Raw genomic sequence first — 24579 nt, forward strand, 5'->3', positions numbered from 1 at the left:
CAGGTTGACATGTCGCAGACTACAGCAGCACTCTGTGGTGGCTTCACGGCTCATCCTCACCCTGAATCCCTTTCCCTTCCTCAGAATTGACCCAGTTCCGACCCTAAAAGCACCCTCCATTTGCTGTCCTTTCAAAGCTTATTTTAGATTTGTTCTGTTGTTCTTCCCCGTGTGTATGAATGTGCACTGTGAGCCTGTCCCTGTGGAGATCAGAGGCGGGCGTCAGATCCCTGGGGTGACGTCCAGGCGGTGCTGGGAGCTGAAACCGGCCCCCTGCAGAGCGGTGCTCTTATGACACAGCCACCACATTACAGATTGTTAGCTCATTTTACTGTTACAACCGAGGTGGGGACTGTTAAGCCCCATTTTACAGAAAGGCGAGACTTAGAGGCTGAGTGGTAACTGGCACCCTCGGCTCTAGCGTCTTCTTAAGGCACTTTGTGCATAGCTTAAGGCAGAGTCTTTCATGTCCTCTTCTTTTTTTTTTCTTTTTTTTTTTTTTTTTTTCGGGGCTGGGGACCGAACCCAGGCCCTTGCGCTTCCTAGGCGACGCTCTACCACTGAGCCAAATCCCCAACCCCTCATGTCCTCTTCTAGGATTGTAGCTGCTCGGCTCAACGGTTCCCTGGATTTCTTTTCCTTGGAGACCCACACTTCCCTCAGCCCCCTGCAGTTCAGAGGTCAGTGGTCCTGGGGCCAGCAGGCATTATGTATGGGTTGGGGAATTTGCCTGCAGGGTGCCTTTTAAGAATCTACTCACTGAGCTTGTCCTCCTTAGGGACCCCAGGGAGAGGCAGTTCTCCTTCCTCGCCTGTGTACAGCAGCAGCAACACTGTGGCCTGTCACCTGACCCACACAGTCCCCTGTGCACACCAGAAACCCATCACAGCCCTGAGAGCAGCAGCGGGGCGCCTGGTGACAGGGAGCCAAGACCATACTCTGAGAGTGTGTATTGTTGATCTCTGGGTACTGGTGAGCTGGAGGGGGTAAGGAGCAGGGGGACCAAGCTAGAGGAATCCTAGAGGAATGACAGCAAGCACTTCCTGGCTAAAGCACAGAGCACCTTGGCAAGTCCCAGAGTCCAGAGCCTGTCCTCCCTGTCCTAGGTCTTCCGATTGGAGGATTCGTGTTGCCTCTTTACCCTGCAGGGCCACTCGGGGGCAATCACAACTGTGTACATTGATCAGGTAAGGGACCTGTGGTGGGGCTGTGAGGTTTGCCTCCTGGAACGGTAATGGGGTAATGGGATGGGGACACTGTTGATAAAGGCCTGTGACTGAGTTCCTTTGGGCCTCTTTCCCCAGACCATGGTACTGGCCAGTGGAGGACAAGATGGAGCCATCTGCCTGTGGGATGTACTAACAGGCAGCCGGGTCAGCCATACATTTGCTCACCGTGGAGATGTCACCTCCCTCACCTGTACCACTTCCTGTGTTATCAGTAGTGGCCTGGATGACTTCATCAACATCTGGGACCGCAGCACAGGCATCAAGCTGTACTCCATTCAGCAGGTGAGCGGGCGGGGCATAGGGTGTTGGTGTTTGGGACTCGCACTCACATTCAAGACCTCTTCTGGCTTTGCCTCCAGGACCTGGGCTGTGGTGCAAGCTTGGGTGTCATCTCCGATAACCTTCTGGTGACCGGCGGCCAGGGATGTGTCTCCTTTTGGGACCTAAACTATGGGGACCTGTTACAGACAGTCTACTTGGGCAAGAACAGTGAAGCCCAGCCTGCCCGGCAGATTTTGGTGCTGGACAATGCTGCCATTGTCTGCAACTTTGGCAGTGAGCTCAGCCTAGTGTATGTGCCCTCTGTGCTGGAGAAACTGGACTGAAGGCAGGTCAACTGCACTATGCCTTCCCCCCATCCCAAGGTGGGGCACGGGGGATTGCAACTCTTTGGACCTAGACTGGAGGCAATAGGTAGGCATCTTTGCAGCTGACTCAGAACTGTTGTCTCCTGACTGTAATAATAAACTTTTTTTAAAAACCACATTTACCAGGGTCCAAAGGTACTGTCATTCCACTCCCTTCTCAGAGCTATCCAAGAAATGTGGGGATTTGAACAGCAAAGGGAGAGGTGTCTTTGGCACTCCTGAGGTAACAGCAGGTGAACTCGGACACTGGCCACAGAGTAAGTTTATTATGTCAGTAGCCCAGGGCTGGAAAAAGGTCAGGTTCCGCAAAGGAAGGAGCAGAGCCTGACTGAGGCCTGAAGTGCATCTCCATCTGGCACAGCTGAAGGCAGCAGGGATGGGAGGTGTAGTGTAAGGACCAGACAGGCAAAGCCTTCTCAGGTCTTGTTAAGTGTCCAGAGTGGATCCAGGAGGCTGAGGGGGTCATCCGTAGGTTGGGCAGCCCTGAGACCCTGCCCGTTGTGAGCCTGCAGAAAGTTCTGCTTGCTCATCCGCTGCTTTCCCCGCAAAGAGCTGTCCAGGGAAAATGCTTCTGGAGTCAGAGAGGCCAACAGCTCCAGGGATGACGAGGGAGGCCCTAAGCTGGGGGCTTCAGGCACTGATGGCTCCTCCTCTGGCTGGGGGGGTTCAGGCAGAGGGGAAGAGACGGGGGGAGGCGAGGAAGGTGGGGCAGGGGTGGGCTCTGGAAGGCTAGCTGGTGGAAGACCTGGGGGCTCTACAAGGCTGGGAAGGCTGGCAGCGGGGGAATCCAAGCCACCCAGGGGCCGGATGCTGAGCTTGGCAATGGTAGCCTGAATGGAGCTGATGGGCACGTCTCCACCAAGGACCAGATCCTGGGAGTCCTGAGGAAGGTGGCTCTGAGAAGGGAGAGCTAGTAAGAAGGGTGTCACCAGGTCGTGACCATCCCAGTGGCCCTCAAGAAACTGCCCTCACCTTCTGGCTGACGCTCATGCTGGCCACAGGCTTGCCAGGAGGCGGCACGCCGTGGCGCTGCAGGACCTGCTCCACATGTCGCACCAACGCCTCGTGGCAGAACTTGAGGTGCAGCTAGAGAGACGTTTGGTCTAGTCAGCTGGGCAGAGCCATCTCAGCAAGGGCAAGCGGGACCCAGCTCCACCCACTCCGCCCACTCACTTTCTCCTGCAGCATGTGTTTCCTCTGCTGCCGCATCCGCCTCACCAGCTGAGGCAGCTCAGGAATCCCACTCCCAGCCTCTACCTCCTGCACGGCGGCATACAGCAATGCAAAGGCTCCTGTGCGGCCCACCCCCGAGCTGTGACAAGAAAGGAGTATAAGGCCAGGCTAAGAGCCCACAGGACACAGCCTCACGCTGGTAGCTGAAGGCTCCCTACCTGCAGTGTACGACAATAGGTGTGTGCAGGGGTCGCTGGTGCAAATAATGTGCGTGCACCTCCTGGATGAAGCGCAGCAGATTGCCAGGGCTGTCTGGCAGGCCTCTGCAGGGAAAAGCAGGTATGAACCCGACCTGATGTGAGGCCTTCACCCCTAAGCACCCAAGGAGTTTGCCCTTGACCCCACCACCCAGAGCCGTGAACGCACAACTCAGGCCAAGTAGGGAAGTGTAGGTGCACGAGAGAGCGCTTGAGGCTCTGATCCCGGAACTGCAGGCTCAGCACTCGCTCCACATGGGTCTCAGTAGTACGAACACTGCTCAGGGCCACGCTCAGGGCCCCGTGCACCATGGGCTGGCCCCTCTCAATGGGGAAGTAGCGGGCCACCTTTTGCTGAAGAGTAGACAAGACAATTAAGACTAGCTCTCCTGGATTCCCGGCCTCCCCACTCCATGATTCCCTCCTGGTTCCCATCTAGGCTCTTACCTTTTCCATCTCAGCCTCAGACACCAGCATGACAATGACGGACACTTTCTGTTCATGCACCATGAGCCAGAAATCTGCAGCTGTGCCAGGCAGCGGAGCCTGGGTGGCCACTAAGGGTGGACAGTATGGCGAGAGCCCCTCCACACAGCTGGCATTGATGTAGTCGTCTTTGCCTGAGCGCAGCACCACACGGTTACTGTCATATGGCATGACGTCCTGGTGCCGGTTCTTCAGGGAGTAGCAGCGGGCAATGGCAATGGATCGGCCTCGGGCATCGTGTTCCTGGGCCTCCTGCAACTCTCTCCAGACAGCATCCAGTGCTCCTGCATCCCCCAGCTGGCCCCGAAAGCTCTCCAGCTCCTGCTGCAACTTCTGCAGCCTCTCAGGATGTTCATAGGGGTCCTGCTCAATTAGCCGCAGGGCCTGTGGCCGTCGGCCCTCCGCTGCATCTACCTTGGTAGGCTGCAGCAAGGGCTGCCCGCCCCCAGGAGGCTGAGTCCCTCCATGCTGGCTCTCAGGGCTGGAAGACAGCAGGTCTGCAGCTGCAGCACCTCGGCGCAAACATGGTGGTGGCTCTGCTGTTGGGGGTCTTGAAGGTACTGGGCCAGGCCCTGGCGATGGGGCAGGTGAAGGCACCAAGTGGGGACTGGGGGCAGGCTGACTGGCTGGTGGGGGACCTCGAATGGAGACAGGGGTTGCCTGAGGACCCAGGGGCCTAGGGGAAGGGGCAGGGCCATATGCCAGGGTGGGGTGAGGATGAGGAGGCCCAGGGCTCGGGAAAGGCAGAGCCCCTGAGTGTGGGGGAAGAGTGTCTGGAGGTGGGCCTGGGTAGAGCTGGGTGTGCTGGGTGGGTGGTGGCTGTCCCAAAACACCAGGCTGAGAAGTAAAAGGGTAGGGGGGTGGTGGTGTGAGAATCCCTGGGGCCTGAGATGGGAAGAGATGTGGATGCTGGAATGGAAGGGGCTGTTGTGTGGGTTGTGGCCCAAATACTGGCCGTTGGGGCTGGGGCTGAGGCTGAGGCTGGGGCTGAGGCTGAGGCTGGGGCTGGGGCTGAGGCTGGAGCTGGGGCTGAGGCTGAGGTGGGGGCTGGGGCCCAATTCTGGGGGCTGGAAAACTGGTAGGGATCCCAGGAGGAAAGTGATGCTGTGGTAGAGGGCCTGTGAGGTGCTGCTTGGTCCCTATAGAATAAGTATAGGGTGTGGGCAGGGGCTGCGGCTGGGGAACAGATTGGGGTACAGGCTGAGGCACTGGAAAGCAAGGCTGGGGAGGAGCTGGGGCAGGGCCTGGTCGTGGTGCCATGTGGCTAGAGATAGGGGCTTGGACACTATCTACTGTGGTGGTAGCTGGCCGGACTGCCATGGCTAACTCAGGTCCTGAGAACTGGGGTGGTGGAGCAGAGGGAAGACCTACGACTGGTTGGGGTGGCCCTACCCCTGCATAGGGACTGCTTACAATTCCATGCTGGGGAGAGGATCTGGGTACAAGGCCCAACTCCGATGTATAGACAGGGGCTGGGTAGAGGACAGGTCCAGGGGCCATGGGCACTGCAGCCCTAGGCTGCATCAGCTGAGTGGGGCCTGAGTAGGTTCCAGGTGGTAAGGGTCCTGAGAGATAGTGGGTTGCTGGGCCTGTGGAACCAGGGAAGGGGCCAGGAGAAAAGTGGAGAGGGGCAGCAGTTCCTAGGAATGGGTCAGGCAGCCGTGGGCCAGCCATCATGTCAGGGGGCAGGCTGCGCAGCTCCTCAGGTTGGTCTCCAGCCTCTGCGGCCTCTCCCTCCTCACGGCGGGACAGCAATGGCTTTGGGGCTGTGGGCCGAGGTGGTGGTGCCTTCTTCTTCAGCTCCCTAAGGGCAGGCAGGGGAAGTAAGGCCAACCTCTACGAGCCAGGCTGGCCTGGGCACAATCTGCAACGAAGCCTAAAGCCCACACCTACCTGTCCAGGAGTTGCTGGCGAGCGGCCTCTTGGGCACGGCAGAGAGACTGTGCCCGTTCCAGCAGGGCGGCTACCTTGCTTTCCAAGTCTGCATAGAAGTCCTTGCCCTCCTGGGACTTCTTCATCAGGTCCTCATAGGCTTCATAGGATGCAACCAGGGTCTGCAGTGTGGAGTTCCACCTTGGTGGGCAAAACAGAAGCCAGACTGAGGCGAGCTATAGGGACGGAGCTCTGCCTGGGGCGGGGCAAGAACAAAGGCAGGGACTGACTTTTGGTCCAGTTCACTAAGCACCCGCCGCACTGCTGCATACTGCACGTTGGCCTCGGTCAGTGCCCGGAGGACATTGTCCTGGGCGGCCAGGTTCTGCTCCAGGTACACCTTCAGCTGGTCATACTTCTTCAGCTGTTCCTCAAACAGTTTCTGAGGGAAGATGGGGACACCACCACCTAAGGAGAAGCCCAGAGACAGAGCCCCTTCTCCCTGCTCACCCAACCCACCTTCATCTCTGAGTGGTCAGTGGTGACCAGGGAGGCAGTGATGTCATCCTTCTGGATCAGCTCTCGGAGCTGCTGTTCCAGGGACACGCGCTGGTCCCGCATCTCCTGCACCTTGGCTAGGATGCGCTTTAGGTTCTGCAGCACAGCCTTGTCCTCTGAGGGCAGCAGCAGTCAGTGAGGTCAAAGAAACTCTAGCTCCAAGCCTTTCCCCACAGCAGTGGGCGGGGCTTACCTGGGGTGAGGGCTGGTGTGGGTAGGGCAGCGCGCACCTGGTCCAGTGGTCCACTGAGCAGGCGCAAGTTACCAACGTGCAGATTCATAGCACGATGCAGCTCACTGTTGGTGAAGGAAGCCTTTTCATGCACTTCCATGTACTTGGCCCATTCTCGCCTCACCTCTGCGAGCTCAGCCTTGGTAACAGAGGGGCCAGGGCCAGCCCCGGCCTGGCCCAAGGTCTCCTGCAATTTCTGCTCTTGCAGCTCATCTTCCTCCAGTAGATCCCGGATGTCCTTCAGGGAGGCCTCCACATCCGTGAACACCCCGGACAGCACTGAGGGAGGGTATTGAGGGTAGACATTAAGGCAGGCAGCCCAGGCACCACTCTGCCTTCTGCCCCCAAGACACAGAAATGCCCACTCAGGTCAGAGCCTGTTTCCCAGCACTTGATAAACTCCACACACACAGGAAGTAATCCACAGGGGCATCTGGGTGGAGGGCTTCGCTGGCATCCTCCATGGGGGAGGCCATGGCAGATGGCTTGCAGGCTACCTGTGCATCTGTCTGCTGTGTGCTCTGCTCACCCTGCATAGACTGGACAAGGTTCTTGACAGTGTCAGGCCGGACACTGAGTGCCGCACACTTCTCCATGAGCTGGGGTGGGATATGGTTGTAGGCATCCAAGTTGTCCACTGTGTCAGGGTCAAGCTGCATGGAGTCCATGAACTGACTAGGGAAGGAAGGGCATGACAACACAATCAGATGGATGCTGGGCTGACCCAACTCGTTCCACATAAAGAGCCCGCTAGGTTGATCCCCTCCACTGAAACTAGACTGAAGACCTAGCAGGGAAAAACACGTGACCTTTAACCAATCTCATACCACATGGCCTGATAGGCTGTGCCCAGGCACTGGTAGAACTGTTGCCTGCACAGCACGTTAACACCTACAGTTTACACCTAGACTCTGGGCAGGGAGGTAGAAAGCCACTTGTCCTGCACTTACTCTAGGACTTCATTCTTATCTTCAATCTTGGCCAGCATTTCCCGAAGTAGCTTGGCCTTCTCCTCACTGTGGAACAAAGACAGCAGTTGCTAGAGACCTGCATTCTTGAGAGACCCCAAGACCCTCTGTGCCAAGGAAAGGGCCAGTCCCTGCTACACACCTGTACAGTGATGAGGCCTCATGGGCAGCCATGGGTACCAACTTGGCAAAGATATCAGGACCTGTAACAGCTGGGTCTGTGGGGTTTACTGGCAAGGGCTTCACCAAGGGGGCTCCTAAGGGCAGGGAGCGGAACAGAGATCAGGCCCATGTGAACCCAAGGCAGCCTCCTCCCCGTTCCATCTTCTGCCAACCCACTCCTCGGCTTCCCCTCAGGTCCTCAGACCTTTCACAGGCTGAAGGGTATCCAGTGCTGGCACAGCCTCATGGTAGATAAAGTCATTGTCCTTCTTGGCAGAATTGTACCTGGGAGTCAGGAATGGGGAGGGGACGTAATGATTACCCAGGACCCACAAGCTAGATTCTCAAGCAGGCCATTGCCCTCTGGCACTGCTGGCTTCCTCCCAAGAATGCAAGGATATTTAAGAAAGAACCCAACTACCCTAGTCCCACACACTCACTTTCCCCCAATGACATCCATAGCAAAACGAAGTGCATCCTGCACAGTGTCGGGCTGGCCCTGTGGAGTAGAGAGGAGAGGAAATCTGTCAGGTCAGCCAGCTCTGCCTTCATGGCTCTGAAGGGCAGCCACATGTGTTTAGCTTTACCTTGGCCAACTTGATGGCTTCATTAAGCTTGTCCAGGGCACTCTGGAAGTAGGCCACCTGTGGAGGGCAAAACCTGATCTGTCCTTCCCTGCTTGGACCCAGATGTCCCATGTCCCCACTTTGTCCTACCTGATGATTCCATCACTGACCATAAGACCAGCAATCAAGTAGCAGATGCCAGCCAAGCCAACAGTCCCCCAAACAGCACACTGTAGCTTACACCTCCAGAGAGCCAGGGTGCCCACCATGCCTCCTGAGACCCCTAGGAACGAGGGCTGCAAGGTGGTGATGGCCTGGCACATGGTGTGGGGCGGAAGACCAAGGGCCAAGGGTGGGGCATAGAGGACCAGATCCAAGACGATATAAAGACAGAATCCTAAAAGCCCAGAATATAACCTCAGTGCCCCACCCACACACAGTCCACTTACCCGTTCCCCAAATTTCTGTTGCTCCTCAGCCTGCTTCCCCATGTGTAGCTGGGAAAGAGGAACAGGCATCATGACTTGTCTCCTAAGCTACAGCCATCTGGCTCACTCCACACCCAGCAACCCCTCACCATACATGAGCCACAGCCGCGAAGTAGTAGATCTTCATCTGGACGAGTTTCTTCCAGTCCTTCTGGATGCGGCCCAGCAGGGACGCAGTGTCAGGGTTCTCCAAGGCCCGGCACGCCTCCTTATAGTAATCGACCACCTAGGAGTTGGGATGAGTCCAGTCATCAAGGACCAGGGGCAAAGCAAATCGCTCATCCTCAGCCCTCTTCCTACCTGTGCACTGATGCGGGCCACTAGGAAGCTCTTCCGGTTGTCCAACATGGACTTCTCCAACAGGCACTCCTGAGCCTGGCCCTAGAGCAACAAGTGCAGGTCACCTCAAGGTCTTCCTTCCAGGGAGCCAAGGGGCAGGCCAAAACATCCCCTCTCCTCCAGTCTCCCTAACCCCCAGAATTAACACCCTGGGCCCGATCTTCCTGAGACTCAAAAGACCCCAACACCAAGGCCTCCTTCCTGTCTGTCCCTTACTTCCTGCACATGGCTGGCCCAGGATCTAGATTGAACTGCCTCCTCTCTTAGTCATTTCTTTTCCAATTCAACCTAAAATTAGCGGCAGTGGCTCATGATTAACCCCAAAAAGACAGGCAGGAGGACTGGCCATGAATTTGAAGCCAATATGGGTTACGCAGCAGGTTTCAGACCAGCCTGAACTACAGAATACGACCCTATCTCAAAACAGACACAAAGGCGATCCGGCTCCGGGACGCCTCCTGCTCACTGACCAGCATGAGGTTGACGTTGAGAGTGAGGATCTGGCGACTCATGTCCACACTGAAGGCCTGTGGGAAGTGTTCACGCAAGTAGGCAAAGGCGCCTGCTGCGCACTGGAAGTGGGTGCAGGAGACTTTCATGCCCTGAGAGGGGAGAGGTAAAAGATGGCCACTTCCATAAGGCAGAAGCATTCAAACTCTGCAGCTGAGGGTACTCAGAGCCCTCCACAGCACATCCACAGGCCCACACTGGCCCAATTCTCACCTCCTCAGACACCCTCTTGTCCATAGCCCCCAGCATGGAGTGCAGTGCACCTAGGGAGGCAGGGGACGTTCTGTTAGGAGAGCCTGACTGGAGCCGAGAGGCCCTGCAGCCATCCAGTCAGAGGTACAGGTCTGGGACCTGGGCAGGCAGTGCAAGGATTCCCAAGGAAGAGCAATCACAAACCCAGCCAAATCCTTTCTCCTGCTGTGCACCTGGCTGGAGGGAAGGGGGGAAGAGCCCCTCTCTTTCCCTCAGCACAGCTGACTTGAAGGGCAGTCTAAGGCCAACTTTGGCCTCCCTCCCTGAAGCAATCTGAGGCCATGAATTGGGGAGTGGGGTTGATACTATCCAGGCAGAGAGGCCATGACTCCATTGGAATAAATACACAGTGACAACTTGTGTGACAGTCAGCCCAGCAGAATAGTCCTTTAAACAGTGACTTCCCAGGGCTCCAGAAAAGAGCAAAAGTGTGCAGCTGTGGTGGAGGTGGGGGAGGGGTTAGAACCCAGGCATCTTCTTTTCATCCACCCATACATAGCCTTTCTGGCCATCTGACCTAATGAGCTGAGACCCTGGGCTGGCAGGGCTTGGAGGGGACCATGGAAGGACCAAGCAGCTCACCAAGGTTGTAGAGAATACAGGCCTGCTCGTACTTGATGTCTTCATGGGCCACAGACTTGCCCGAGAAGATCTCAGTCCTGCAGACATGCCAACCGTCTCAGTCACACAGACGGAGGAGCTGGCCTGGGCCCAAGGGCAGGGGAGGGGACCAACCACCCCAGTATGAGATAGGGGTCTATGGGGATCACACTAACCCACTCCCCATCTTGTACAGCAAGGAGGGGAGAGGGGAAGGATCAAGCCTATCACCCAGGCATCCCCACTGTCAAGTCCTAAGCTCTCACCAGGTGATGGCGACTGCAGCCTCCTGGCCTGAGCCCATGGGCACCCGACTCTGTAGGTAGTGTAGCTGGCCAAGGTACTTTCGAAGGACACTGCAGCCCTCAAAGTCCCGGGCAACACGAATAGCGTTCTGGAAAGCAGGATGGAAGAAAAAGGGTCACCATCATTAGAATTCCAAAGAAAGCCCTCTCTACGCCCAGTTATTGGATATACCCTCCTGGCAGCCAACGCTGGCAGACTGGGTCTGTCCCATATTTCTAGAAGACACTCTGCAATGTGCTTTAAATTTTTTACTATATTTAACTTTTTACTTTAAAAATATTTATGTGGATAGGTGTTTTGCCTGCATGTATGTGCACCATGTGCATGCCTGGTGTCTGTGGAGGCCAGAAGAGGGACCTGGCTAAGCGGCCATGTGGGTGCTGGGAATTGAAACTGAGTCCTCTAGAAGAGCAGCCAGTGCTCCCAAGCGCTGAGACACTGCCCCAACCTGATCCACAGTTCTTCACCTAAAACTTTATAGTGAGAGACATCCAGGACGGCGGGGCATGATGATGTACAACTGTATCCCGGAACCAGGAGGCAGAGAAAGGAGGAGCAGTCATTTAAGGCCATTGTTGGCTACAAAGCAAGTCTGAAATCAGCATGAGTTACAGGAGACCCCGCATCAAAAAGTGATGTGTGGGGGTTGGGGATTTAGCTCAGTGGTAGAGCGCTTGCCTAGCAAGCGCAAGGCCCTGGGTTCGGTCCCCAGCTCCGAAAAAAAAAAAAAAAAAAAAAATCCCCCATGCAAATGGAATGGCAGAAATAATAAAAAAAAAAAAGAAAAATCAACAAAAAAAAAAAAAAAAACAAAAAAAAAAAAATCCCTGAGTGTGCATACAAAAGCATTTCTCACAGCACTGTCAGATTAAAAACTGGATGTCACAAGACTTTCCATTAAAGAAGACTGTTTACATGAATTATGTCAAGGTTTCTCACACAAGAAGACAGTCTACAGCTAAACTAAAGACAGAGGTTGCTATGGATACACTAAGATCTCAATGACAAGTTGCTAGGAAAAAACCCAGATGAATACGGTGTGACCTTATTCCTGTAACAGCATGTGATACACAAATACTACCCAAGTATTTTCTCTGTGTGTAGTTAACATGTGCACACGCATATGCAGGTGCATGTGCTGGAGACTGATATCAGGTCTCTCCCATGGGCACTCGCCACCTTGCCTTTTGGAACAGGGTCTCTCAGGAAACCCAGAGCTCTCCAGACTGGCTACTCATCTCCACTCCCCACCCGTCACCCCATGCTAAGCACGAGGGTTACAAATGCGCATGACCACACCTAGTATTTTATATGGATTTTGGGGATTCAAACTCATGCTTGTGTGCTTGGCACTGTACCAAACCAGCCCCAGTTTATCTTCTTTTAAATATATACCTATGAGCAACAGAAACCAGTGCTGGCTGATTTTAAAACCAAGTATTGTGTATATTTGTTTAGAGTTTTATGTTTTACTGACCATGGTGAATTCCGCCTTTTAACCTAGCACTCAGGAGACAGAGGCAGACAGAGCTCTGTGAGTTCAAGACCAGCCTGGTTTACAGAGTGAGTTCCAGGCTGACTAGGGCTGCACAGTGAGACTTTATCTTTAAAGGGGGGATGGGGTCACTGTGTAGTCTTGCTCACCATGTAGTCTGCAGCTCACTAGTAGACCAGGCTGGCCTTGAACTTGAAGTCACAGTGATCTGCCTGCCTCTGCTTCAGTTTTATTTTTCAGTTATGTGTATTCCCGTGTTGCAGTGTGTGGGTGTGCACGTGCGTGCAGTTGCCCTCCAAGTCAAAAAGGGCATCAGTTCCTCCAGAGCTGGAATTACAGCTGATTCGGGTGCTGAGAACCAAGTCAGGTCCTTTGGAAGCAGTGTGAACTCCACCACTGAACCATCTTTCCAGGTCCAGAAGTGTCTAAAATGAGAGTTGCCATGAACATCTGTAATCCCAGTATCCTCAGTAGCCCAGGTTAGCCTACAGCTCATACCACTAAGGATGACCTTGACCTCTTTTTTTTTTTTTTGTTGTTTGTTTTGTTTTTTTGAGAGACAGGGTTTTGGGCTGGAGATGGCTCAGTGGTTAAGAGCACTGACTGCTCTTCCAGAGGTCGTGAGTTCAAATCCCACCAACCACATGGTGGCTCACAACCATCTGTAATGGGATCTGATGCCCTCTTCTGGTGTGTCTGAAGACAAGCGACGGTGTACTTATATATAATAAATAAATAAATCTTTAAAAAAAAAAAAAAAAGAAGACAGGGTTTCTTTGTAGCTTGGCTATTCTGGAACTCAGCGTAGACCAGACTAGCCTAGAATTCAGAGATCTGCCTGCCTCTGCCTCCCTAGTGCTAGGATTAAAGACCTGTGCTACCACTGTGCTGTCTGTTTTTGACGTGGGTTGGAAAAAGGGTGCCACTGCGGCCGAGGCTCGCTCAGCAGTCCTGCCTCTGCCTCCTGAACCTGGACTCAGAAGTGTGCACCGTCATGCTTGACCTCAAGTGTTTCTTTCCCAGGTTTTCTCTGGTATTACAAATGCCAACATCATCACTGTTTATGCAGACCCACTCTTAGGAAAACAAGAGCAGCTGGGATGCACGGCGGGCTACTTCTTATCTGAGCACTCGGAGCCGGAGCTACTGAAAGAGACACATTTCCAATAACAACAAACAAACAAAGACTGTAAGAGCTCCTGAGACACAGCCCTGAAACGCTCGCTGTCAAGCCTGACGACCTGAGTTCCATCCTAGAACAGACTTTGCAAGTCGTCCTGTGATTGCCACATAAATGTTTCCTCCTCTTGCAAACATGGCCTCCTTTCCCTCTTAAATATATATAAACACAATAATTTAAACAGGGTATCATGAGATTTCATTCACTCTAATAACCAAGATTGTTACTAAGTGAGTAATGACCAGGTAGAATCTACCAGTGTGGAATCCCAAACAGAGCAAAATATATATAACACAATAATTTAAGATAGTGCGTATCATGCCATAAGATTTCATTCACTCTAAGAACCAAGCAACTTGTTACTAAGTGAGTAATTCTGAATCCAGTGTGGAATCACTAAACAGAGCAAAAAATTAACAGTCTAGGTGGGTAAGATAGTGCGTGCGGGATGCCATAAGATTTAATTATTCTACTCAGAACTGCAAGCAACTTCCAGCTTCTAAATTACTTATTCTGGAATTTTCCATTTAGTATTCTAGAATACAAGTGACTGAGAGTAAATAAAGTAAATGTAATTAAAAATTTTAAAATAAACAACAACAACGATAAGATCCTTAAGTCTACACATAAAGGCACATACCCACAGTCCCAGCACTTGGAAGAGAGAGGCAGCGGATCTCTGTGAGTCTGAAAATTAGCATGGTCTACACAGGACAGCCAGGGCCACACTGTGAAAAACAGTCTCAAACAAAGAACAATGGAGCGTGTGGATACCCGGATGGTAGAATGCTTGCCTGGCACACATGAAGCCTTGGGCCTGACCCCCAGTACCACAGAACCAGGTGGTGCACGCCGGTCATCTCAGCACTTAAGATGAGGAAGTGGGAAGGTCAAATCCTCAAGATCATCCTTAGCTGCTACAGAGCTAGTCTAGGCCTCTGTGGTACATGAGACTTCGTCTCAAAAACAGACCAGCTTAGCAGGGAACACTCGCCGCCAAGCCTGAAGACACGAGTTCAGTCCCTAGTACAGCAAAGTAACTAAGAGTTAAGCATAAAGAGACAATGGCTGCAGCCCTAGAACATCTGGGACAGAAGCAAGACCAGCCTGAGCTACACTGAGGTCCTACGCAAAAGAAAGCAAAATAAACTCCCTTTCATTTTGGTGCTTTTATAGACAGACAACCAACCTTAAATCCAAATATGACCACAGTAGAACGTAGAGCTGTGTTTGTTGTTTCTTTAAAACCTCTTTAGCAAACCAATTAAATTTGGCCAAAAATAAAAATACCTTCTCCTACCTGTCTGAGTAACTCCAGCTTCTTTAGTTCCTCATTGTAGGCTTCCGGGTTCTCCCCATAATTCTTCAGGACAAACTAGAGGGAGAAAACAAAACAAACCAAAACTGTAAGCAGAATGACCTGCAGACTGGTGAGCCTGAGGCGGCACAGACTCTGATTCTGACAGCCTGCTCTTCCTCTGTCCCGTGAGAATGAAGACTGAGCATCCTGCGCAAACCCTCAACAGGACCCTCAGTGCCTCAGCCTTCTCCACAGACACCGGGAGTCTACCAGTTCAGGGAGCAGGCTGAGTAGGCCCTATGAAGATCCTCAAAGGGCCACCAGCTAAAACCTCATTCAAGGATCTTCTCTGCTAGAGTCACAATTATACCCTAAACTCAATTACAAATAGGCAAAGGGCACCAAATCAGAGCAAGAGAGCAAACCCTTCCCACCAGCCCCTCCTGGCACCAATGAGGAAAATGCTCCACACTTCCCTCCACTCAAGAAAAGCCAGAGGGAGTGTGATGAGAAATGAGCCAGCATGGAGTGGGGTGTCACACAAAAACAGCAGGGCTAGAGAGATGGTTCAGCAGTTCAGAGAACAGGCTGATCTTCCGGAGGATATGGTCCATTCCCACACCCACGGGGCAGTTCACAACTATCTGTAATTTCTGCTCCAGAGGACCCAGTAGCCTCTGCGGGACTTCCTCACACAGAGGCACATGCAGGCAAAATACTTGTACACATAAATAAAAATTAATAAAAGCAATAATAATAATAATAATAATAACAATAATAATAATAATAAAAACAGACAGCAGGGCTGGGGAGGTTCAGCAGGTAAAGGGCTCCCCGTCTCCCATGAAGGCCTGTGTTTGGTCCTGAGTGCCTCATAACACAGCCATGGCGGTTCACACTTGTGATCCCAGCACCCAGGATGGAGAGAGATCGGTTTCTCCTCATACAGTGCTGGTGGGAATATAAATGAGTGCAGCCACTGTAGGAGTAAGCATTAATCTCAGGCAACCAACATGGTGGCCCACAAACGTCTACTACTCCAATTCCAGAAGATCCAATGTCTTCTCACCTCGAAAGGCACTAGACACACGTGGTGCACAGATATGCATACAGACAAAACATTCATAAACATGAAGTAAAAATTAGTCTTAAAACATATAGCAACTAAAACTAGGCACAGCAAGTTGGTTTAGTGGGAGACATCAGGTCCTTGTCATAGAAGCCCAGCTGATCCAAGTTCAATCCCCAGAACACAAAGGTGGCAGGCAAGGGAGGATGGACACAGGCTGCCTGCACTCCAGGCAGGAACCTGGAGGCAGCACTGAACACAGAGGCCACGGAGGAAGGAGTGCTGCTTACTAACTAGATGCCCCATGCTTGCTCTGCCTGCTCTCTTTTCCTTCCCTCCAACAAAACTGGATAAATTGGGTTGTATCCAGGAGCCATGGCCTGTAGGCTTGTTGTGGATCTGGGCCTGATTTTTCATTGCTTTTACATGTAAAAGGGGTTGACATCAGCTGCTCCACCTGCCTCACGGATCTGTCATAAAGACGAGATCAAGTTCCTAAACAGAGAGAGACGCTCAGCTGAAGAAGACGCACTTCTTTGTGGTATGGTAAGACCTGTACTAAGACTCAGAACCGTGAGCTCTTCTCATCCGCTGAGTTGTTAATCTTTTCAAAGCTGTAAGATTCCCTATCACAGCTGGTCGTGGTAGTACACGCCTTTAGTCCAGCACTAGTGAGGTGAGGCAGAGGCAGAGGCAGAGGCAGAGGGACCTCGGAGTTAGAGGCCAATCTGGCCTACATGACAAGTCTCAGTCTGGCCAGAGCTATACCCTTTCTCAAAAACATTCCATACCCAGGAAAGAGATGTGTGATTAGTATATGATCATCGGTAGCACTGAAGGCCATTCGACACTGAGGGGACGGGGAAGTCTACTTCTAGAGGTTACACTTGTTCTGAGCCGTTACTCTCTTCTAATAACAAATGATACAAAACTGTGCCACTAATGATCACTGGCATAAGAATTCTGAATCATGCCATCACTTGCAGGTTAGAGAAAGGGAAGACCGGTGACTAACAATGGGGGCAGCTGGACCCTGAGGCGGATGTCCTGACTCCAGCAGTCCTCGACCTCAGTCTCTTCTACTAGCTCCCTCTCTTTCTGCATTATTCTTAATTTAATATAATGCCTTCAAATTTTACCATGCTAATTAAAGCAATACGAAAGTAAAGCACTAAAAGGATCACAGGGAACTTTATAAAAGACAGTCTCACTGTTGTCTAGGCTGGGCTCCTAGGCCCACATGATTCTCCCACCCCAGCATCCCACGAGGCTAAGACCACAGGTGTGCACCCAAACTGCACTGTGTGGGTCCACATCACCACATACACTTTTCTTCCTTTATTTTTTTAAACTTCCATTTCCAGAGCGGAATCAAATCTAGGTCATTCTGTGGGCTGTCCTAAAAAAATGCACATAAAATTGAGTTGTACATACAATGTTGTTTTTTATACATGATCAGTTGCTGAATATCAAATGAAATAAAACTCTAGTCAGACAGTAGAGTGTTGTCAAGTAAAACTTTCATCCCTGTCATGTCATTAAACCTAACAAAGATACAGGCATGAGAGCAGACTCTTTAAATCCTAGCCTAGTCTGACTGCACATAATACTCAAAGGCCCCCTCCACATCCCTACTGACCAGCCAGTTGGTCTCTTCTGAACAGTGTGAGTGAGGAAGATTTAAGCTGTAACTCCCAAAGGATGTTAGAACTAGACCCAGCCAACACTCACAGGGCAGTGGCACACAACTGGGAGTGCTGGCTTACAGTTATAGATTCCCAGCAGGAGGGAGGTGGTGACGAGATCAGATGTCAAGGCCATCCTTGCCCATATAGCAAACTTGAGGTCCATTTGTACTACAAGACCCTGTCTTTAAAAGGGTGTGGGGTGTGGGGGAACTAGGTAGAGACAGTACTATTGGCAAAGTGCTTGTCACACAAGCAACCTCGAGGACTTGAGTTCAATTCCCAGCACCCACATGAACAGCTGTACGTAGTGCTTCAACTCTGTAACCCCAGCGTTGAGAGATGACAGAGATCTCTGGGTCTGCTAGTCAGCTACCCTACGCCACAAGCCCCAGGTTCCAGTGAAAGACCCCATCTCAAAAATTAAAGCAGGGCTGGGGAGATGACTCAGTGGTTAAGAGCACTGACTGCTCTTCCAGAGGTCCTGGGTTCAATTCCCAGCAACCACATGGCTCACAACCATCAGTAATGAGATCTGATGCCCTCTTCTGGTGTGTCTTAAGAAAGCTACAGTATACTCACATACATAAAATAAATAAAATCTTGAGGAAGAAGAGGAAGAAGAGGAAGAAGAGGAAGAAGAGGAAGAAGAGGAAGAAGAGGAAGAGGAAGAGGAAGAGGAGGAAGAAGAAGAAGAAGAAGAAGAAGAAGAAGAAGAAGAAGAAGAAGAAGAAGAAGAAGAAGAAGAAGAAGAAAGGTTACATTCAAAGGGAAATCTCCTAGACCTGATGTGGTGGCATTTGCTTGTAATCCTAGCACTGGAGAGGTTGAGGCAAGAGGATCAGGAATTCAAGCTTAGCCTCTGCTACATAGCAAGTTTGAGACCATGACTGCCTATAATTCTGTAGGGCCCTGGCTTGCCCAGTGTTCCCACACTCCAAAACCTAGAAGTTTTGGAACTCTGATTATGTCTTCTTCTTATTGTGTAGCCCAGGAATTCCTGCCTCTGTTTCCCAAATGTAGACACATAACTACCATATCTGACTAGGCTGAGATATTATTATTATTATTAAAGTGTATGTGGGTTTTGCATGTGAATGCAGGTGCCCTTGGAGGCCAGAAGAGGGAATCTCATCCCCAACTCCCAAATTACCAGTAGTCTTGAGCTGGTCCATGGATGTGGGTCATGGGAACCAAACTCCAGACTTCTGCAAGGGCAGATGTTTTATTTTCTACTGGCCATCTGCCTAGCCCCTGGGCAGAGATTTTTTCATGTATATAGGGTCAACATGATCTAAATCTAATTTAAATTCCCTCTAGACCAGCGGTTCACAACCCCTTGGGAGATTTGAATGACTCTTTCATGGGGACTGCCTAAGACCATCTGCATATCAGAGATTTACTTTATGATTCATAACAGCAGCAAAATTACAGCTATGAAGCAGCAACAAAATTTTATGGCTGGGGGTCACCACAACATGAGGAACTATATTAAGGGGGCATCATTAGGAAGGTTGAGAACCGGGGTTGGGGATTTAGCTCAGTGGTAGAGCACTTGCCCTAGTAAGCACAAGGCCCTGGGTTCGGTCCCCAGCTCCAAAAAAAAAAAAAAAAAAAAAAAAAAAAAAGGAAGGTTGAGAACCGGGCTGGAGAAATGGCTCAGTGGTTAAGAGCACTGACTGCTCTTCCAGAAGTCCTGAGTTCAAATCCCACCAACCACATGGTGGCTCACAACCATCTGTAATGGGATCTGATGCCCTTCTGGTGTGTCTGAAGACAGCTACAGTGTACTTATATATAATAAATAAATCCTTTAAAAAAAAAAAAAAAAAAAAAAGGAAGGTTGAGAACCGCTGCTCTAGACTGTCAGTCATTTGAGAAACATTTTCCTAGGTAGTGGGTATTAGGCTAAAGGAACATGGAGAGGGCCCTCTGGTACTCCAACTGAATATGGGGTTAAAACACAGCACATATAGGAGCAGGGGGTAGTGGAGCACACCTTTAATACCAACACTTAGGAGGCCAAGGCAGGCTTGTGAGTTTGAGGCCTTCGTAGCCTACATAGTAAGTTCCAGCTTAGCTGAAGCTACACAGTGAGACAGTGCCTTGAAAAAACAAAGAAAACCTAGTATACATAGGGCCGGAGTAGCAGGGTCAGGGGAGGAAGGCACTTGCTGCCTGCTCTAACCACCTGAGTTTCATTCCCTGGACCTGCCTAGTAGAAGGAGAACACTAATTCCTGCAAGTTGTTCTCTGGCCTCCACACAAATGTTCTGTCATGCCGGAACCCACACATCAACACACACACACACACACACACACACACACTAAAAATAGCACATACATAGAACTGTTGTTAAAGAAAGGGAGAGGGGGGCTGGAGAGATGGCTCAGCGGTTAAGAGCACTGACTACTCTTCCATAGGTTCTGAGTTCAATTCCCAGCAACCACATGGTGGCTCACAACCATCTGTAATGAGATCCGATGCCCTCTTCTGGTGTGTCTGAAGACAGCGACTGTGTACTTGTCATATACATAAAATAAATAAATCTTTAAAAAAAAAAAGGGAGAGGGGAAGGAAATCCAGAAAAGGACAAAGCTAATCCAGATTAAGGAAGGCTTTTTGGAAGTCAGAGCTTCAACTGGACCTTGAAAGTTGAATGAAACGAATTCACAGAGATTAAAGAACGACCCCATCACCAGTCCATGGGGCAAAACTGAGAGCTCTTTTAGGTAGAATAGCAGTTTTCAACTTTAGACCTCAACCCCTTTGGGGGTGGCATATCAGATATTTACACTATGATTCCTAACAGTAGCAAAATTAACAGTTATGAAATAGCAACCACTGAGGTAAAATGATTTCCACAATCAAAGACACAACAAGGAGAAAAAAACCTAAAGCAAACAGGAAGTAATAATTACTAACAGAACGTGGAATACCTGTATCACAAGCACAGATAAAACATATAACATACAACAGGACTGAGACAAAAGATTAAAGAATCAGGCTATGTCAGAGAGAATCCCGAATGGGAAACTAAAAATACTGGCTTTACTCTGTAAGACTCTGATACTGAGTATCTACCTTAGCTTTGATACATTTTAGAAGAATTCACCTCACTACGATTTCATTAAACAGAAGATGGGTAACAAAATTCTGTAAATATAGATCAACTGGCTTACTATGCTGGTCGTAGGGGAGAGGAAGAAGTCTGGGCTGGGGGGCGTGTATCTCTGTGGAAGAGCACTTGCTTAGCTCGTGCCAGTCTCTGTCTGGCTCTGATACCCACCACTTGAACCACCACCACACACACACACCCAGCACCTGAACGAACCTCACCCCATTCTCAAGCATGCAACCAATTAGGGCCTGAACTGTGGAAGTGATGATAATGAAGAGACTATGGGAGGCAACTCCATCGGAAATTACTTCCAAACCCATTTTCTTTCTTTCTTTCTTTCTCCTTCTTCTTCCCCTAAACACCACGGAGTGGTAAAGGATTCGAGATTGTCTACTCCAATGGGTGCTGTGCTAAATCCCCAAGACTCCTCACAGCTTCCCAGTTGTCCACTTCTGCTACGACCCTCAATGCTATTTGGGGCTCTTTTTAAGGCAGTAGCTCTCTCGGAGGTTACCCAGTTTCCACATCACCACACCTGACCTCATCACAGAAAACCTCAGTGAACTCCAAACGACTGCTCTACCCAGCACAATGACTCATAGGATGCCACTAGAGCCCTAGCGTGACTCAAGCCCTCTTATCAACAAGAAACTGTGTTTTTTGGTCCAAAGGAACTTTGGAATAGAAATTTTGTAAGGAGCCCATACAGAATTGGAGGGTCACACAGGCACACACTCAATTACACACTCTTGGAGCCAGATATGCCTATTGGGCCACCGGGGCTCCGGTCTTAAACACACATTCTTTCCTAGTCCGGTCGTGAACTGGGAGCCCACCCAGGCTTGGGCCTAGCATGGACTCTGCACAACCTGGACCGCCATCGCTCCCCACGGGGGCTCCCAGAACGTGGAGGGACAGGGCAGAGCTGGGTCCAGGAGTGTCACAGCAAGGAAGCGCTGAACCTCGGTAGAAATGCAGAAGTCGGGAAAAGGGTTCCCGCAAGGATGCAGTGCCAGTCGGAGATAAGGATGATGTGCCGGCACGGGAGGGGAGGGCCATCCTAAGGGAAAAACGCCTGGCCCAACCTGTGACGGAACCCGGGGAGGGACAGGCGCGCAGGGGGCGTCACGCGCGGGCAGACGACGGAGATGCGCAGCGAAGGTATGCTCACCTTCTTCACAGCAGACTGGAAGTGAAAGTCACCGGCCTCCTTCAGGTCCAACCAGATCATGGGCATCCGGGGCACGGCCTCCATTGCGGACAGCGCTTAGCCGCCCCAAGGGCCGCTCCCCTCCCAGGTCCAGCAGCGGCCTCAGCCGCGCGCGCAACCCCGCCCCTCCACGCCGGAAGCTGCTCGTCACGCGGAATGACGCACACCCCCACAAGGCCTGCTGGGAGGTGCAGTCCAGCCCCCCCCCGTAGTCCTTTGCACATGCGCTGTCCTCTTTGCGCATGCTCAGTCTTCTCGCGCGAAGGGTCTTGGGTGAAGGGAAGAGCCAATCCACGGTGAAGGGGCTTCTGGGAATAGTGATCTCCTCCACTAAGCTCTAGGCTTCGCTGGCATTTTCTGTTTTGCGTAAAGCTGTTCTTCCTCCTGAAAGGGTCCTTCAGAAACTAACCCATGAATTTGTAATTCCAGATTTTCAGAGCGGCGAAGGACGGGGACAGGTGCTGCATTAGAGAATGGCGAGTGTGATGCTGGGGAGAGGGGACGTGAAGACAGCCTTGAGCCATGCAAACTGTATGGTGGGGCAGAACCCAGGTTAAGAGTGTCAAAGATTCATTCTGTCAGCGGTGAGGGGTCAGGGACACTGCTCCACACCACCACCTTCTGCGGCCTGAGTTCGTGATTTTTAGTAGGGTACATTTAGCAGCTAAGGTAACACCTAAGAAGGCTGTGACTCTGGAAGGAACTATACAATGACAAGCATTCGTCTCTGCAGACATCTGTAAAACAGGAATTTTAAAGCTATGTGTATGTAAATTTTAGACATAAATAATGGAGTCGTTTGTGCTATGTGGCTCCTATGATCCCAACACCCTAGAGACTGAGGGAAGAGACTTAGGTCATTTCAAGGCTGAACTGGGCTACGTAACAATACGTTATTTCAAACAAATAAATTTTAAAGACGGGAGAAAGTAGTATGTGGCCTTTTGTAGTCTTTTAGGAGACTGGTGATTGTGACTTTGCATGAAAGGGTTTTTTTTTTTGTTGTTGTTGTTGTTTTTGTTTTTTTAAAAGTGGGTAGATAACTATTTTGAAAACGAAAGTATCCTAAGTTGTGGTGGGTATGTGTTAGGGAATGAGATCAAAGTTAATTTCCAAGTTTCAGCCTGGTGTAGGTGGATGGCTGCCAGGTTACCTGACATGAAGAAATTGAAAGGAACATTTAGAAGGTAGAGCAAAACTTCAGGTCTGGTTTGTGTGAAGATGAGGACAGATGCATTTAGAAGCAATGTAGGGCACAAGAATAAAGAATCTGCATTCATAAGACAGGTTTCCCTGACCCAGGTAGAGCCCAGGTCCTCTTAGCACAGAAGTAGCAAAATATTTCCTACTCTGCAAAAGGCTTACCTTCGTGCCACATGGAGACAGCAAAAACAAAACAGTGTTTTAGTATTATTAGGAGTATGTTAGGGACTGGAGAGATGGGTTAGTCATTAAGAACACTGGCTGCTGCTCTTCCAGAGGACCTGGGTTTGATTTTCAGCATCTACATGGCAGTTCCCAGCAGCCTATAACTCCAGTTCCAGATCTGAAGCCTTCTTCTGGGCTCCATGGGCACTGCACGTATGTGGTACACACACATATGTATGTTTCAAGCAAAACACTTATACACATACAATTATTTAAAAAGTGAAATTTATGGGGTTGGAAAGATGGCTCAGAGGTTAAGAGCACTGGCTGCTCTTCCAGAGGTCCTGAGTTCAATTCCCAGCAACCACATGGTGGCTCACGACCATCTGTAATGGGATCTGATGCCCTCTTCTGGTGTGTCTGAAGACAGGGACGGTGTACTCATATACATAAAATAAATAAGTATTTTTTAAAAAGTGAAATTTAAAAAGTACGTTAGGCTGGGGAGATGATTCAGAAGGTAAGGTGTTACCACACAAAACGCGGGAACTTGAGTACAATCCTGGGAATCCACGTAAAGGCAGAAGAAAGATTGAAAACTGGCTCGACAAAGTGGTCTTCTGACGTCCACATGTGTGCACCTTGGCCTGTGTACATCGAGTCCCCTCCCCGCGCTCATCTACTATGCGCATGCGCAATAGAGCTAAGTTTTGAAAGTCAGAAGCCAGCTGGTGTAGGTATTCGTTCTGTGTCTCTGCTTTCTGGATGCTATGAGGTGAATTTTGCCATCAAGTTCCTCCCTACGATAATTTGTTGAAGCCCTTGAACCTATGAGGCAAAACAAATCTTCCTTTTGGCTTTCAGGTATTTTTGTCACAGCACTCAGATTTGAGAACAAAAGGGATTGTTTGTGCGGAGAGTTTGATTATGAATTATAATGCTCTGGAGATGGAGGGTGGGGGTGGGGACAACAGTGAGTGTGCCTAACAGCTGTAGTCTTCAAATGGTTAAAATCGTAAGGTTCACATTGATATGCTTTACTGCAAGACTGGGGGTGGGGGGAGTGTAAGATCTTTCACTAAACTATCCAGGGGTGGGGAGCACACTCCTATAATCCCAGCACATGAGAAGTAAATGTGTCAGACTGAAGGGCAAGTCCTGCCTAGACTATGTAGAAAGTTCCAGGCCAGCTTGGGCTACATTAGAACCTACCTCTAAACAAACACTGCAGGTACTTTTTCTGCAAAACTCAGGAACAACAGTTGAGTCCCAGCTGGGAGGAAGCCCTGTGAGCACAGTATTGCTGAGCAAAGAGAGGCAGCCGCTTAGATCCCAAGAATGAGGCCAGGAAGGGATCAATGTGGCTAGAACAGGGAGGGGGCAGAGGAGTAGCAAGTCTTAATCCTTGTAGGACAGACCATCCAACCAAGGGGCATTCCAGTGGGTGGCACTGCAGGAAAAGCTCTAGGATTCAGAATAGCCAAGTAACTGAGTCTGCATCTTGA

At 50.7% G+C, this 24579-nt stretch overlaps 2 protein-coding genes across 4 annotated transcripts in view; one reads left to right on the forward strand and one right to left on the reverse strand.

The window, feature by feature from the left end:
* The window catches only part of Scap (SREBF chaperone), a 54050-nt gene extending 52056 nt beyond the window's left edge, over positions 1–1994 (forward strand). For both annotated transcript variants that reach the window (XM_032910761.1, XM_032910760.1), the window contains 5 exons: positions 598–680; positions 779–945; positions 1107–1187; positions 1305–1511; positions 1589–1994. In XM_032910761.1, the coding sequence (XP_032766652.1) occupies positions 598–680; positions 779–945; positions 1107–1187; positions 1305–1511; positions 1589–1834 (784 nt within the window). In that variant the 3' untranslated portion in view covers positions 1835–1994. The remainder of the gene's footprint in view (positions 1–597; positions 681–778; positions 946–1106; positions 1188–1304; positions 1512–1588) is intronic.
* A 126-nt stretch (positions 1995–2120) lies between these two features.
* Ptpn23 (protein tyrosine phosphatase non-receptor type 23) lies at positions 2121–21826 on the reverse strand. Of its 2 annotated transcripts, XM_032910757.1 has the most exons (25): positions 21668–21826; positions 14621–14695; positions 10606–10733; positions 10322–10398; positions 9701–9750; positions 9448–9579; positions 8939–9019; positions 8733–8864; positions 8600–8647; positions 8172–8228; positions 8025–8083; positions 7790–7869; positions 7565–7679; positions 7405–7470; positions 6984–7129; positions 6416–6733; positions 6184–6338; positions 5955–6106; positions 5686–5865; positions 3754–5596; positions 3476–3660; positions 3268–3372; positions 3050–3188; positions 2849–2962; positions 2121–2772 (listed from the first exon to the last, which is right to left on the reverse strand). In XM_032910757.1, exons 1-25 carry the CDS (start codon positions 21749–21751, stop codon positions 2293–2295), a joined length of 5001 nt encoding a protein of 1666 aa, XP_032766648.1. In that variant the 5' UTR covers positions 21752–21826; the 3' UTR covers positions 2121–2292. The 2 variants fall into 2 exon arrangements, with proteins under 2 accessions (XP_032766648.1, XP_032766650.1); XM_032910759.1 differs by lacking the exon at positions 21668–21826 and having other exon boundaries at positions 14611–14695.
* Positions 21827–24579: the final 2753 nt, after the last annotated feature.

The sequence above is a fragment of the Rattus rattus genome, chromosome 8, assembly GCF_011064425.1.
Source record: "Rattus rattus isolate New Zealand chromosome 8, Rrattus_CSIRO_v1, whole genome shotgun sequence".
NCBI classification, from domain to species: Eukaryota; Metazoa; Chordata; class Mammalia; order Rodentia; family Muridae; genus Rattus; species Rattus rattus.

Coding starts and splice junctions, on each gene's coding strand:
- Ptpn23 (XM_032910757.1), bottom strand. CDS start 21,751: ATGGAGGCCGTGCCCCGGATGCCCATGATCTGGTTGGACCTGAAGGAG. Junction 8,865..8,938: donor TGGCCCGCATCAGTGCACAG/GTAGGAAGAGGG, acceptor CCCAACTCCTAG/GTGGTCGATTACTATAAGGA. Junction 7,471..7,564: donor GAGGCCTCATCACTGTACAG/GTGTGTAGCAGG, acceptor TTTGTTCCACAG/TGAGGAGAAGGCCAAGCTAC.